Consider the following 16342-nt stretch of genomic DNA (forward strand, 5'->3'; position numbering starts at 1 on the left):
GGAAGGTGTACTTAATGAAGATGTAAAGTGAAGAAAAACAAAGCTGTCTATAATAATAAATTCTATCATTGTACAGAATAAGATTTCTAATTTTGACTTCTTGCCCTATTTACTAGTAAATAGTGATAGTATGTTTTGTGCTTATATGGGAAATTGGCATTTGGTAGTGAAATAAACTCTTATTCAAATTACTGTTGAGGGAGTAGTGTTAGAGGAATTTTGACTACTTGCTATAGATTCCATAATGTGTTATTCTCAGCAGTTGAAGTCCACACTGAAGAGCAGCAGAAAGCAGCAGAAAGCCTGGACACAGATTGTCTTCTCATTTCTGGTAAGCAGTATGCTCATATTGTCTAATTTGATCAGTTTACAAGATAATACCTTTGTGGTTGCTACACAGATTTGAGCCACTATCCATTAACTTAACTTTTTAAATAAATTATTCCAGCGGATACTTAGACTATTTTGCAATTGGTGCATACACATTTCAGTCACTCAACCTTTTAGTCACATGATCCCTTCCTTGAAAAGTAATGACAGTGAATTCTAAGTGAGTTTTAGGGTCTCTGTAAAGAGTTGCTATATCAATATTTGCTACATTTTGAAGCAAGCTAAAATCGTTATGTAAGAATCTAGTAGCAAAAAGAATTGAACTCCTTGAAATGTAGAGCATGTTTACATCTTTTATCCTAAAACTTCCTGCCTAAAAAAGAACAGGAAACCCTCATAGCATAGTAGTTAAGAGCTATAGCTGCTAACCAAAAGGCCGCTAGTTTGAATTCACCAGGCGCTCCTTGGAAACTGTGGGGCAGCTCTGCCATGTCCTGTAGGGTCGCTGTGAGTTGGAATTGACTCGATGGCAACAGGTTTTTGAGATAGAACAGGAAGAATATACTCGTGGTTTAGATGTGAAATGTACATGTCCCTCCCTGCCAGCGAGACTTTTAAGTTGTTGGTCTTCTGGTTTAGGTTTCACACCGCATCGTGGAGGTGTGTTTCACATGAGTCACTCAAATGATGATACTTTTGGTTTTAAACCCTTAAGTATTCATTCTTCATTATATGTATTTACCTTAAAATCCATTTTTTATCATTCAGTTTTTTCTTTTAAGTATTTTTGAAACATGTTTAAAAAATATTGAGTACTGCCAGATATGTTATTTGATGTTTTTCCTTTATCCTTAGTTACAGTCTTTCAGCGTATCGGGAATGAGAAGTGAGATTTCATTTTGAAATCAGAAGGTAGATATATAGTTACTGGCTGATAAGTAGTAAATGAAGAAACTAGGGTTTCTGTAATATAACTTTAAATTGCCCTGACAGCATGGGAGAGTAAGTGCTTCTTAGCTCCAGTTGTCCTACTTTACAGAGCATCTTAAGGCGCGTGTCATTTGGACCTCTAACTTTGTTATTCTTAAGTAAGGCTGAATTAAAGGTTCAGCACACTAGTACCCAGTGCACTGATGTTAAATTTACCAGCCAGTGACTGTATATATATTCCTCATATCTGATTGTTTAATGGGTTGCTAAGATTAGTCTCTAGCATATAGACGATGAGGAAGAACAGGGATTATATCCAAAAACAATGTACTGAGTACATCGGTGGGTACAATTAAAACAAAATAGTTTTTCTAGTTAGTAAATCTTTTCTATCTTTGCTTGTTACTCATGTGAATCTACAGAATCTTTATTACCTTTAGGGTGTCTGCTGTTGCATAATATCTGTGTTTTCGTCATCTTCACTTTTTAATGTGAACATGTTACATGGTATCACTGAACTTCATTTTCCTAGCTGTAAAATGAGGGTGATAACTTTGCCTACATAATTTTCCATACTTTTGTAATTGTTCAAGCTATAAAACATTACATATGTATACTGGAATTATTTGGGTGATTAATTTTACGTTAATATTCTTACCAGAAATTACCTTAAAGCCTGGGGATCCTTTTCAGGCCATGTTTTTGTAAGGTTTTCTGGTCTGGGACTGATTCTAATCCATAAACTGTTATATATTTTTATTTTTATTAACTCAATAGCCATTTTCGATGAATACTTTCTGATTTAAGTCATGGTTTAACCAAAAGGGTGTTTCTAAACTCCCCTCCCACTTCTTTTCTGCCCAAGCCTGTTATTGTTAAGCTCCAAAGTATCAGGAGTGATGAATATATTGTTAACGTCTTATATTTAGTCGTACTTCGAAAATTTAAAATGTACTTGTATATTAACGTAATGAATATTCTATTTAAAATGTACGTGTATATTAATGTAATGAATATTCTATTTAAAATGTACTGTATATTAATATAATGAATATTCCACATTTTGTAGAATCATCTGAAAATAAAATGAATCTGGAATTGGAAAATCAGATTTCTCATGAAGTTAATAGTGAAAAACTGGAAACGTCTTCTAAAGGAATGCGTATTCGTGATGAAGATCAAGATGAAAACAAAATGGAAGTGACAGAAAACATCGAAGTCATTGCACACCAGAACACTGTGCAGCAAGAAGAACTACAGTCATCAGAGGAGCCTGAAATGCTGGTGTCCCCAGAAGAATCCAGGCCTCCAAAATTAAGCAATGAATCCGTCTCCGTTCCACCAGAAATCTTAACGTCCCCATCTGAGGAAAGTACTTCGTTATGTTCTAAGGAACAATTGCTTACAGAAAGGTTACAAGAAGAATTGGAACAGAAAGAAAATTCTGAATCTTCCACTGTGTTTATGAAATTTGAAATGACTCCTGCAGTCGAGGGTTATGTAAAAGATAGTTCGTGCCAAGGAGACACATCTTTAAAATTACCGTCTGAGACAGACTCATCGTTTTCATCAGCAGCAGGCATAAGCAAGGCAAACGTGTCTTCCCCTCCAGCCCACTCTTCAGACTTGCCTTCACATGACGTGCTGCATAGTTACCCCTCAACTCTCAGTTCTTCAGCTGGAAACATCATGCCAACAACTTACATCTCAGTCACTCCAAAAATTGGCATGGGTAAACCAGCTATTACCAAAAGAAAATTTTCTCCTGGTAGACCTCGGTCCAAACAGGTAGGGTGATTTTAATGATGTTGACAGAAAAGATGTTGGAGCACTTTCATCAAATAAACTGTATTGTGTAGCTTTGGTTTGAAGGGGGCAACGTTTACTGTCCTCAGGTAGAACTTATGTATGTTGTAATGTTGACTTTTAATGTGTTTTGGTTATTTCTTTAGTATTGTTAAATGAAGAATTTAATTTATTAAACTTGAAGGGATTTGTAATTACAACTTAATTGGAACATAAAATGCCACCTATTTGATTATAGCTTATAATAGAAACACTCTTTAAAACTTTTAGTTATATGTCAAAACTAACAACAGATGTTTAAAAAACAGCATAGTTTTGGGTATACAGTAACTAACATTTCTTTTTCCCCTCTAATATTTATTTATTGATATTGGTCATTGTGTATATTTTTAACCTCAAAAGCATCAAAATTTACCAAGGGAATTTATCATGCTGGGAAATATCTCATTTTGACTTTTCTACTAATTGCTAACTTTTGTGAGTTTTTTTCAAGTTAGCGTTTATTTCAGTAGTTTTATGGAGAAATCTTAGCATCATATTGTTGATGTTCAGGAAGTGAAGGGAACACTTCCCATGCTTGTTTTAACTAGTGTGGCTTCTACCATTTAAGGCTGAGTTCCAGTTGTTTTAAAGTGGGATTTAAGTGACACTACATGGCAAAGTGAAGATACTGTAGCTAAGAATTATTTTTTATTCTGCAAAATCACTATCTGAAATGTTTGATAAAATGGCAAGATATCAAACAGTGCAGAATTGTTTAGTCACAATAGTAATTGGGAGTTTTAAATATCTTAATCTGCTTCCAGTGATTAAAGTTTGATTTTTTTTTTTAATAAGAATATCTTGACCTTGATCGTCTAATTTTGGAATTATAAAATCAGTTAGAGAAAATCTGACTTGATTTTAATGTAAAAATTAGCCTCCTCAGAATAAAATCCAGATATATGTCATTTTTTAGGATGAAGTATATAGTTGCTGCATGGAATTTAGCTATTTTTCTATTACAAAGATAAATGCAGGGGACTAAAACACTTTACGTACACCTGTCTCTAATTTTAAATAGTCCCCTTACTGTTTATTTTCTGTTTTTCCGAGAGAGATTTTCCTTCTCAAACCAGTTTTCCTCCTCCTCAGTAAGTTTACGTAGAATTTTACTTGCATTTTTTTGTTTTATAATAGTTACATGATGATGTAGTTCTGACTCTGAAAAGACTTTAGCAAAGGAAATTTGAATCTCAGATTTACTGTCGGTTCAGATAGTTACATCCTTTAAATATTTAAACATTCCTTTTAAATCTTACTGCTCTCTCTATTTGAAGACTTCTGTTTCAGTTAACTGAGAAACTAAATTCTATATATTGGGACCATTTTTCTGTTGACTTTTGTTCCAGATTTTATGTGTGTGTCTGTGTCTGTGTCTTTTTTCTTTCATACTCATCACTTTGTACTTGATTCTGCTGTATTCTCTTTCAGTTTCCAATTCTGGTAATATTTTACTTTGTATTTAGTTGCCACTTTCATCACTACTTTGTCATTTGTTGCTCCTGTTGCTGCTAAATAGACCTTCATGAATGCAGTCAGAAAAGAATATACCCAGAGATACTAATCTCATAATTGTAGGCCATGTGTTACCTGCCTGCTGGCTTTTTAGTCTTTGAAGCTTGGTTTTAGTTGTATAGGAAGCACCCTTGTCTTGATGATTCATGGCTTGCTGATATACTTCTGTTATTGTGGGGAGTATTAATTGGATAGAAGAAGATAGCTTCCCATGTTTTAATCAGTGTTCGGGCACTAGGGCTATAACTTCCAGGGAATAGTCTGTACCTAAACAGGAGTATTGATATCTTGTATTGGAAATGCTGAAGTCCAGAATTCTGTTCCAAGAATTTCTATATCATACATTCCTGTGTTACATTTCTGGTTTTATTTAGCATTTCTTTTTGCAGATTCTTAGCAGTCAGGGGTAGCTATTAAATGAGATGGAGTTTCGTGACACTGGTTGTGATGTAAGCAAGTTTCTTTGGTTTCCTCTAGTAATTGGTTGACTGTCAGCTTCACTGCTGTTTAATGTCATCAGTTCTTTTGTCTTTGCCAGTTCGGTGAAACCATCCTTACCACAGAACTGCAAGATTTAGTTGGTTTAAATTCTGTTTCTGTTTGATAGTACTCAGATCTTTAGGTTTGTCCGAACAATTTTCTAATACTACCTGAGTTTTTCTAAGAACTCATTTAAAGATTAAATGAATATACTTAATCTTTCAGATTTTCTTTCTTTCTCATTAAATTGGGATGTGATAGTAATTGGACTATCCAGTGCACTCTGGAAACACATTAGCCAGTAGAAGGCTAAGCCAATGCTGTCCAACGGAAGTATAATGCAAGCCACATATATGTAATTTTAAATTTTCTAGTAGTCATATTAAAAAATAAAAAGCAGATAAAATAATTTTTAATGTATTTTATTTAACCCAATATATTAAAAATATTTCCTCCTTATTAATGAGATATTTTACATTCTTTTTTCATGTGACATCTAGTTTGTGTTTTACAGTTAAATCTCAACTCGCACTACCTACATTTCAAGTGCTCCATTGCCGTACATGGCTAGTGACTACCATTTTGGACAGTTTAATGCTGAGTATTTTCAAAAATCTGAAAACTTTAGTCCCAGAGTTGTTGATGACGTTAAAAGAAATGCCAGATGAGTTGAAGATTGATAGGTTAAATATGTTGCTGTGATTTCGCTGTTTGCAAGGACTGATGTAGAAATATTCTGCTTTCTCAAAGTGTTCTTAGGATACATTTTAAAATAGCTAACTACTAAACCATTTGTTGTAGCGCAAACTCACTGAGCGTATTTTCAGTGTATATGAGATGATCAGTGTGTGTGTTTCCCAATATACTGGATGTTTAGAACCTGAGACATCAGGGCACAGGAAAATATAGTATCTTGCTTATTGGGAGTCTATTGTCAAATGGTAAACCAAATTGTATTATTTTTCCTTTATAGGAGAGTTCAGTGTTTTATATTGTGCCTTTTGCATGGAAGATTTTAGGTGTTAGTGAGAAATTATATAATGCTTTTTTTTTTTTTACCTCCCCCCCCGCCCCCGGGAACTTTCAAATATGTCTCAAATCTATGCTTCAACTCTGGAAATAGTAACGTAAGTTTTTCTGATGATTATGGATAGAAAATGATTCTTATGTTTTCATTTTGTTGTCCACTTCAGCAACAGGATTTCACAAAGAGGACAAATTTAGGTATGATAGGTAGTAGGAGAAGGAAGAGGAGCCCTGGTGGTACAGTGGTTAAGCACTTGGTTGGTAATCAAAAGGTCAGCGGTTCGAACACCCCGGCCACTCCACAGGAAGGAGCTGTGGCAGTCTGCTTCCGTAAAGATCTACAGCCTCGGAAACTCAGTGGACAGTTCCGCTCTGTCCTGTAGGGTCTGTGAGTCAGAATCGGCTCAACAGCAATGGATTTGGATTTGGTTTAGGAGAAGGAAATTGGTGGAAGCAGTGGAAGGCAGCAAGCTGGACATTATACAGATTATTCTAAGGAATCAGTTGTTTTTCCTTATCATCTTTTATTGAAGTTAGGCGTTTGTATATGTTTTAGTATTTATTTTTCAGTGTTTTCATAGGTATATCTACAAGAGGAGTTGGGTTTAAAAAGTGATTATTGGACATGCCATATATTGTAATCAGCTGGAAAGCTCATAAAAAGCAGCAATGAAATGGCCTTCCCCAAGACCAATTTAAACGCAGTCTTTGACGATGCTTGTTTCATCTTAACCCTGCAACTGGAGTTCTGAATTAGAGAAATGTGGTGTCACATTAAACATAAAACCCCCCAAACCCACTGCAGGGTGGAACTGCCCCAGAGAGTTTCCATTAAACATAATGCCCCAGAAATGCTCTAAAAAAGTAGTAATAAATGGGATTGAAAAAAATTATCATATCAAATCATGTAATTTGTTTTTATTTCAGTCTCTATTCCATTTCTCTCTGTAAAGTGGTAAGGGTAGTAGTAGTAATTGTGTTGTCAGAACCTGTCTAACTTCAGGGGGGATAATGCGAATCAAGACCAGCCCAAGGCTGACCCCTATGAGGTAGAGGTCAGACATACCACCATCTTCCACCCTTTTACCAATTCTGACCAGCTCTCCCATGGCCCTCACTGCTGCTCTTCTGGGTTTGATAATTCACTGCAGTGGCCGCATTACACTCACAGACCATACTTACTTTTAAGTGGTTTATTAAGGAAGTAACGGAGTATGACTCAGGATCAGGAAGCGTGCAGGCAAAGTCTCCCTTCAGTGCAGGACAGCCCTTTCAGCTCTTCTTGGCAGCGCAGGCCTCCTCTCAGTCCCCTCAGGGCAGGCTCCTGTTGGCCCTGCCATCTGTCACCACTGACTGTGCCTCAAGATCCCTTCCTGGCCTATCGCCACCAGTTCTGCTACTGGGCCTCCTCCGGGCCTGTCATTGTCTCTAATGTTATAGCCTGTTTGAGAGGTTCCTTGCCTCCTTTCTCTCTTCTCTCTTGCCTTTTCTCCTTTCTGCTTCTTCCTGTCTGAAAAACTTCTGTGGGGTTGACTATATGTATATACGCAACTCCTTGTCAGTTTCAAGGGATGGCCCCTCCCAGTTTGGGGGGGGGCACAAACTGACCAATCCCCTCTTGGTAGGCCACAGATACTTCATTTGCATTGTAGGCCACAATTTGCATAGTCCATTGGCCAATCCCTGCAAGGTGCATACCAGACAGGAAGTATCAAACCACAAGTTGTTTATAGATTACCCAGGAAATATCAGTCAACCTGGACAAAAGTAACAAACCCTGTGGGGTAGAAAACTAGGACAAAGGTAATGCCTCAGGGTTTAGGGGAAAAATGACTAAGGCAAAAGGCCATTTTAGGAACTCATTTCACCACACTCTCATTCTACAGTTGTGTTCATCCATTCTAATTTGGAAATTCTGAGATACAGTAATTTTAGCTTGTTGTATATTATTTAGTCTATTTCTGTAATTTTTGTTTCATGGGAAGATAGTTAATGTAACCACATGACTAGGATTGCTTCAAACACTCAGATACTAATTGCTTTCAGGGCAATATTGACAATAGTTATTATTAAACTTTCTATCAGATTTATTTTCTTCTGTTTTACAGTAAATATTTCAAGAATATTTTATAAAAGGAAACATAGGTACTCAACTATATTTTGAATTTTCAGAAAATCCTAAGAATTTTTGTCACTTTTTTTTAAACTGTAAACTAATATTTTATTAGAAACTTATTTTTTAATGATTATAGTGGGCTAATGTTATTTATGGTACCTTGATTAAAACAATTGTTGAATTATCTTTGTTTCTGCTCTCCCCATCATTTTTTAAAATTTTACTTATTTTGCTGTTGTTGAGATTATACACAGCAAAACATACACCAGTTCAACAGTTTTTTCTTATTTTTGATTTTTTCTTATTGCTAACATCAGATATATGGAAAGCTTAGGGATTTTGGTAAATTCTAAGACTGATATCTATTGAGAAGTTCTCATAGAGGAGGTGAAATTTCTACAACAGGTTTCCAGAGATACTTCAGTTCATCAGATCATAACCACTTTCCCATTGTTTTGAAACTAGATTTTTATTTTTCATGAATTTAAGTAATTTTATTATGAACTGTAGAATTTTACAGCATACCTGTATACTCTAGCAGCATTTTAAATGAAGTGTTCCAAATTAACACATCAGTTCCATAATCTATTCTTGTGAGAGAACAGGCCTCCAGAGTGTTGAGCTACAGAGGGTCATAGTTTTGTTAAGCATCCATCATCAATTAATTACAAGTAAGCTTATTTCCTTTTTTTTTAAAATAGTGAACATTGTTTCTAGTTTTGCAAATGCCAATCCCTTAGGAAGAAGTATGGTTGAAGATTTTTAGGGTTTTTGTTTTTCAGTTAAAAAAAAAAAACTAGATCTATAAGTTATATTCTAAAAGGAAAGATTCAATACTTCATAAATCATTTCATATCCAGCTTTTAATTCAAATAAGCTTGAACTGTGAAGCATTGCTTGTTTAAAGTATATACAGTGATATTCATCAAAGGGAAAGAAAACTACCCTGGCAAGTTGTAACTGTTAATTCTTGGATACCTAGAAGGCAGAATCTGTATACCTGGTACTTTGTCTTAGAACATTTTGAAGAAGGTTTAAATAGATATATATTCCTATTCTTTTATGGTAGATAAAAAATGCAATGTAATATGTCAATGATTGTCCACATGTTTTCTAGTTTAGAAACTACACTGCCTTTAAAAAAATGCTTTTTAAGGAATATTTTTTCAATAGTTTATACCTTTGTTTTTACTGTAGTTGTAAAAACAGCTTAGGGGCGGTGTCTGACCTCCTCCAGCCCCACAAGGGGAAAGGAGAACCTATATCTACAGCCCAAGGCTGATTTCCGTTGAGGTGGAGGTCAGACAAGCCTCCTCTCTCTGCCATCTTTACCAACTGTGACACCAACCGTCCCTCCCACACACTGTCTCCTGGGTTCACTAATTCATTGCAGTGGCCACACTGAACTCAACGTTTATGGGATTTACTAGGAAAGTAACAGCTACAGTTCAGGTTCAAGAACACTCAGGACACAGTTCTTCCAGCAGGGTAGCCTCTCCCCAGCTGTGCTCGCAAGCACACCTCTCCCTGGCCCTCAGTCTTTGCCCAAAGGCACTCAGCTTTCTCTCTCCATGGGCTGGGAAGCCCACTGCGCCCTCTTCTGCTGCCGGGTCTCTGCTGCTGGGCCTCTCCTGCTTTTCTCTCCTCCCCTGGTGGTGGTGGGCTCCTCCCTTCTGCTCTGGAATTGGCTCTCTTTTATGGCAAAACTGAGCAATCGCCTTGGTGGACAGCAATTACCCTATCACACAGTCACCTGGGTAGGAGTTACAAGACCATGGCTAGAAAGGCCACACACAAAAGTAATTAATCCATCTCAGTGGTTTATTGATATTTAAAAAGATCGATTAATATAAATTCAGCATGAAAATTTCCATAGTGCAATTGCTTGAATTCAAACCCGTATTATTGTCTGTGTGATCCTGAGCAAGTTACCTGGTGAAATGAGCCTTTTTCCGTCTGTAAAACTGTATTGTGTGGTGGTGGTTAGGGCTTAACGGTAACGCATATGAAGCATCTGGCACACCTACCACTGCTCACTTGCTTGAATTACTGATTAATGCAGGTTCGAGAAGGGCATAATCACCATTTATTAAGTATAGCTCTGATGTGGTGCTCCTAAAACCAAGGAGATTGACTGATAACTATTTGTACTGAAATGTACCAGTGAAAGTAAGTACAGACCCTCACCATATCAAATACTGGTCACGTTAAATACAATATTCAGTAGGTTTCCCAAATTCAAAGTCACATAGTAATTGCACAAGGTTTTAGAACTTAGTGGAATGATTTCCAAGGAGTGGCAAGTATCGCCAAACTCATTGGTAGGAAGAGGGTTAGAGTTCCAGCAGATAGCTTAGAGTATATTTTTAAGACTATTTAAACTATAGTTTTGGGGGGTTTTTTGATTCATGAAATACATTGTGTGCTTCAGTGTCTGTCACTGTTCTAGATCATGTAGATCCCATGCTCCCAGCAATCATTGACCTTCCGGACTAGTTTAATATATGGACAGGGAAACAGCCTGCTAAGTAATACTATGTGTGTTAGGTACTGCAGTAGAGAAAACCACAGGAGATAATATGGCAAGGCAAGAGAAGCCTAGAGAGAGAACTCAACTCCAGCTTACAGGCTTATGCATGTTTTCTAGAAGAAAGGAAGACTAAACCCTTAAAAAAAAAAACTCAAAAAGTACAGGCTGTAGACTGTGAACATCAGCATCATCTGGGAGTGTGTTAGGCAGACTCTCAGGCCTTCTCTTATGCTTCAGTGCAAATGTGTATTTTAATAAGACCCCCAGGGGGTCTCTGTGGCCCTTCAAGTCAGAGAAGCCCTTGTGAGGCCATAGTTGGATACAGAAACATGTCCAACCCTCAGCAGTGCCCAACCTAAAAATACATATAAGATTAGAAGCACCAGCCTTTCTTCTTAACTTTGTTTTTGCCAGTAGTAATATTTCTGAAGACATTTCCAGAGCTTTTGCTAAGCACCAACCAAATTTGTATTCTGAAATTATTGAGGGGTGAAACTGCTAACAGCTATTTCTGTACTTTGAAAGTATTTTATCAAATCATGATCCAGGACTAATGTCTTGTTCTATTTAATGTCGAACTGACTTTACTACATGAGACCTTTTTCTATAAAAAGAATTCTTTAAGTCATAAAAATGAGTTGTTGGCTGCTGTAGCTCCAATATACACATGATTGCATGTATGTACCAAAAGGACAAATTATTACGGGTGGATTATCCAATAGGCAAGGTGCTTACCTTGCTTACCAGGCCATCCGTAGTGAACAATGTCATGTTTTTTTCACCACATCAAAGATCCTGCTTCTAGATGTTGTGGGCATCTGTCTCTCCCAACCCCACAGCACTTCCCTACAGAATCAAAGCCTCTTTTCAAATTTACATTCCCTGATGGGGACAGATGACCCAGTAAGCAAGGTAAGCACAGGCTTACTTGTGCTTACTTACTAATAGGGAGTGAGCAGTTTTACTACAGGTGACCTGGTAAACAAGATAAGCACCATGGTTTCCTTGCCTATTGGATAATCTACCCCCTGCAAATGATAAATTCTTTGTTTTTCCCTTCCCCGTAATAGTTGTCCTCCTTTCTGTGCTATCTCTTCAGTGTTTTCACTTTTTCTAAATTAGACTTATCATTTAATAGCAATCTTGGTTTTGCATAGCATGTTGGGAGAGGGTAGATCCAAGGCTGACTTAGGACTCGGAGGCACGATATTTGCCAGTGAGGCACCAGACTTCCTCTGGCTGCTCTTAAAACTGAAAGTGGATTAGTCAGTGATCATATTTAACACTAGCAATAGGATTTGTCTTCTAATAAAAAGTTTTTGCCCAAAGTAGCCTGTCCTCCCTCGGCCTTTACTATTGACCATGTTCCTACTCCGTAGTCCTTGTAAGAGCTGTATTAACTCACTAGTTTGATAAATTTACCTGAGAAATGAGCGTTTAAGCAGAAAGAAGCTTAATATCAACTTTAAAAATTGTTGGGGGGTTAAACGGTTATTCTTGAAACCTCATTTTGTCTCTGCCAGCCCTGGTGGCACGGTGGTTAAGCACTTGGCTGCTAACTGAAAGGTTGGCAGTTCAAACCCACCAGCCACTCTCCGAGAGAAAGATGTGGCATTCTGCTTCTGTAAGGATCGTAGCCTTGGAAACTCAACGGGGCAGTTCTACTGTAGGATCTCTGTGGGTCAGAATCATCTCAACGGCAGTGGGTTTGATTTTGGTTTTGTAGGATTTGATAGCAGTTGGATCTGCTTTGCCTTTTTTTTTTTTTTAATAGCTTATTTAGCTTTCTTTACAACTTAAAATCCCTGGGTGGCTGTATTTTGAACGCTTTTGGTTTTAATTCAGATAGCTTCAGAATATCAGTATATTGAATAGATTGGTAATTTTTTATAGGTGAGGAAATTCAGGATTATAGGCTATAGCTGGTGGAGGGATTAGTATGTTTTGCAACATCATACAATATTTATTGATGCATTCATGCATCCACCCCCCCTCAAAAAAAAAGAGATACTCAGTAGGAAAAGCAAAGATAATAGAGGCTCAGTAAGTGTCAGGGATTGAATTGTGTCCCCAAAAGGTATGTGTCAACTTGGCTAGGCCATGATTCCCAGTATTGTCTGGGTGTCCTCCATTTTGTTTTGTAAATCTTAACCTCGCAGGACACAATCTACAGGATTAGGTTGTATTTTGAGTCTGTCTCTTTTGAGATATAAAAGAGAGAAGCAAGCAGAGAGGAGGGGGGCCTCATTAACACCAAGTAAGACCGACCAGGAGCTGACCATGACATCCTTTGAACCTGAGGTTCCTGCATGGGGAAACTCCTAGACCAGGTGAGGATTGATGACAAGGACCTTCCCCTAGAGCCGACAGAGAGAGAAAGCCTTCCCCTGGAGCTGGCATCCTGAATTCAGACTATAGCCTCCTTAAAAAAAAAAAAAAAACTAGTGCCTCCTTATGAGAGAGTAAATTTCTGTTTGCTAAAGCCATCTACTTGTGATATTTCTGTTATAGCAGCACTAGATGACTGAGACGATAAATGCTGAGCATAACAGTGAAGGCAAGAGGCATGGTCCCTCCTCAGGGTTATAGTCCAGTGGCACAAGTAATTACAGAGCAGGTTTTGTCTTCTAATAAAAAGTTACAATACAATAGCACATGTATTACAGGGAGACTGACCTCTTCTAAGTGGTCTCGATAAGTTCTTTTTCATCAAAGCAGAGAGCTGAAGGATAATTAATAGCTAAACATTGGTAATTATGATGTTGTTGTTAAACTTCATTAACACTGAGTCAACTCCAACTTGCAGTAACCCTATAGGCAGAGTAGAACTGCCCTGCAGGGTTACCAAGAAGTGGCTGGTGGGCTTAATTGCCAGCCTTTGTGTCAGCAGCCATGTCCTTAACCACTGCTCCACCAGGACTCTGTTGTTGATAGGTGCCGTCAAGTTGATTTTCAGCTCATAGCAACCCAGCGTAGCACAGATGAACTGCCTCATAGGGTTTTCTAGGCTGCAGTCTTTATGGGAACAGACAGCCAGGTCCTTTCTCCTGTGGAGTATAGGGTGGGTTCAAATAGCCAACCTTTCCATTAGTAGCTGAGTGCTTAACCATTGTGCCACCAGGAGTGCTTTGGTAATTACAGCTGTACTTTTGTCTTAGGAGCTGAAGAATATACTAGGTAATGTATTCCTTGTCAAAATATATAAGTATAATCATAATTTTCCTTCAGTTCCTGTAAAATTGCAAATAGTCTATTTCTCAATGTCTTAAACTTACGAAAATCCACAATATAACTGAGTTTTTATAAGTTTTTCATAGCAGTTGAGTAGTTTTCTAATCATCCCTGAAATGGCATCCACATCTCTGATCAATAAAGCCCTTCATTTGGTTCATCCATGTTATATGAAATGTAAGTCCTTTCTGAAATATGAGGTATAATTTTGGCATCAAAACTGACTTCTGAATTATGATGAACAGGACATAGTCAGCCTAAAAAATCTTATTTCTGAAATAAAATTATTCAGTATTTTATTTTAGAGTACAACTTCAATGGTATGTTTTTAGAACTATCTACTGACATAGCATTAAATGATCGACCAAAAGGAATTTAAGAGATAAACTAGCCAAATATCCTCAGAAAAACCCATGGAAATACTGATAGAAGAACTAAATTTACATATCTTTTGTGACCACTTCCTACCACTAAATAAAATTATGAACAATAAAACATACATGATCACAAATTGTGATGCAATGAGAGATTACTAAAGATATGGTAAGGGAGACAGTGGTTCACTTGGGGTGCTGAGGAAAGGCATCTCTGGTGAGGAAATATGAAAGGCCATACCTGAAGGATTGTAAAAAGCCAGCCATTTTAAAAAGGGTTGGAAACATGGAACAGTGGAGAAGTATTCTGGGTTAGTAGGAGTCAGTAGGGCCTTGATGGCTGAAGAGCTTGGTATAGTTTAAAGGATAGCAAGGAAGCTGGAGTAACTAGGCCATACTGGCAGAGGGAGAATCCCATAAGATGTGGTTGGAGAGAGGTAGTAGGGGGTGTTGTTAGGTACTGTCAAGTCATTTCCGGCTCATAGCAACCCTTTGTACAGCAGAACAAAATAATGCCTGGTCTCACAGTTGTGGATATGTTTGATCCCGTTGTTGCAAGCCATCTATCAATCTCATTGTGGGTCTTCCTCGTTTCTGCTGACCCTCTACTTTACCAAGCATGGTGTCCTTTTCCAGGGACTGTTCCCTCCTGATGACATGTCCGGCGTGTGTGGGACAAATTCTAGCTGTACTCCTGAGGAGCATTCTGGCTGTAGCCCAAACAAACCCGTTGCCGCCGCATCGATACCGACTTACAGCGACCCTATAGGACAGAGTAGATCTGCCCCGTAGGGTTTCCAAGGAGCATCTAGTGGATTTGAACTGCTGACCTTTTGATTAGCAGCCATAGCTCTTAACCAGTACGCCACCAGGCCTGTAGAAACCAAAACACTCACTGCCTTCGAGTTGATTCCGACTGCTAGTGACTCTGTAGGACAGAGTAGAGCTGCCCCAGAGAGTTTCCAAGGAGCGCCTGGTGGATTTGAACTGCAGACCTTTTAATTATCAGCCATAGCTCTTAACCACTGTGCCACCAGGGTTTCCGTGGGCTGTGGAGGTAGTGGTAAAGGTTTGTATTTTAAATGCACTGAGAAACAATGCAAGGGTTCAAAATAAGGGACTGACTTGCTCTGACAGATTGGTACTTTTGAAAAGTCCCTCTGGCTGCTGTTTGGAGAAAGGTTTGGGGAGATGCAGGCTGTTGCAGCAGGCTCAGTGAGAGATAGTGGTGTCCCAGGCCGGGCTGCTGGCAGTAGAGCTGCAAAGAAGTAGAATGACTGGGGACAAAATTTCAGGATAAAAATTACTGAATTTACTGATGGTTTTGATTGAGTAAGTGACAGGGATGAAAACTGAAAGGGTCGGGGTTGGGGGGGAGAGTGGCAATCAGAGATGACTCCCAGTTTTCTGACCTGAAGCCTCGATGCCATTTAGACATGGTAAATCTGAGAGATTTGGGGTGACAAAATGGAAATGTCAAGAAGGAGGTTGAAAATCACCAACTTTAGAGATCTCAGAGGAGGTTAAAACTAGAAATGTGTGTTTGGGAGTCAGCAGCTTCCAGGATGGTGCTTAAAGCCCTCATAATAGATAATAGCATTCAGGATGAGAATATGTAAAGCATAGTCGTCCAGGCTTCAGACCTAGGAAACTAGAAGTCATGTGGAGGAAGAACTTGCACAGGAGGCTAAGAAAGGGCCGCCGAAACATCGGCAGCTGCTACCACAGAGTCTAACATAACTGTATGTCAGATGTTGCAGGTTTGAGTAAACTGAAAATAGAGAAATAACTTTTGGCAACATAGAGGCCACCAAAGACTTGAACTTGGGAGAAAGACATAGGCATGGATGCAAGAAGATGTGATAGTGGGGAAACGAGGCGATTCACTTGCAGGGGTTACTGTTCTCAGTGATACAGGTGTAGCCGTTAGCTGAGCCTTGGAAAAGGTAGTTTGGAGATTTG

The 16342-nt window shown here is 38.2% G+C and overlaps 1 protein-coding gene across 12 annotated transcripts in view; it reads left to right on the forward strand.

Annotated features, from left to right (window-relative positions):
* The window catches only part of KMT2C (lysine methyltransferase 2C), a 397882-nt gene that overhangs the window by 241905 nt on the left and 139635 nt on the right, over nucleotides 1–16342 (forward strand). For 11 of the 12 annotated variants that reach the window (XM_049863292.1, XM_049863298.1, XM_049863302.1 and 8 more), the window contains exons 13-14: nucleotides 260–331; nucleotides 2330–3048. In XM_049863292.1, the coding sequence (XP_049719249.1) occupies nucleotides 260–331; nucleotides 2330–3048 (791 nt within the window). The remainder of the gene's footprint in view (nucleotides 1–259; nucleotides 332–2329; nucleotides 3049–16342) is intronic. The other variant, XM_049863296.1, reaches the window with a different exon arrangement.

The sequence above is a fragment of the Elephas maximus genome, chromosome 20 (assembly GCF_024166365.1).
Source record: "Elephas maximus indicus isolate mEleMax1 chromosome 20, mEleMax1 primary haplotype, whole genome shotgun sequence".
Classification (NCBI taxonomy): Eukaryota; Metazoa; Chordata; class Mammalia; order Proboscidea; family Elephantidae; genus Elephas; species Elephas maximus.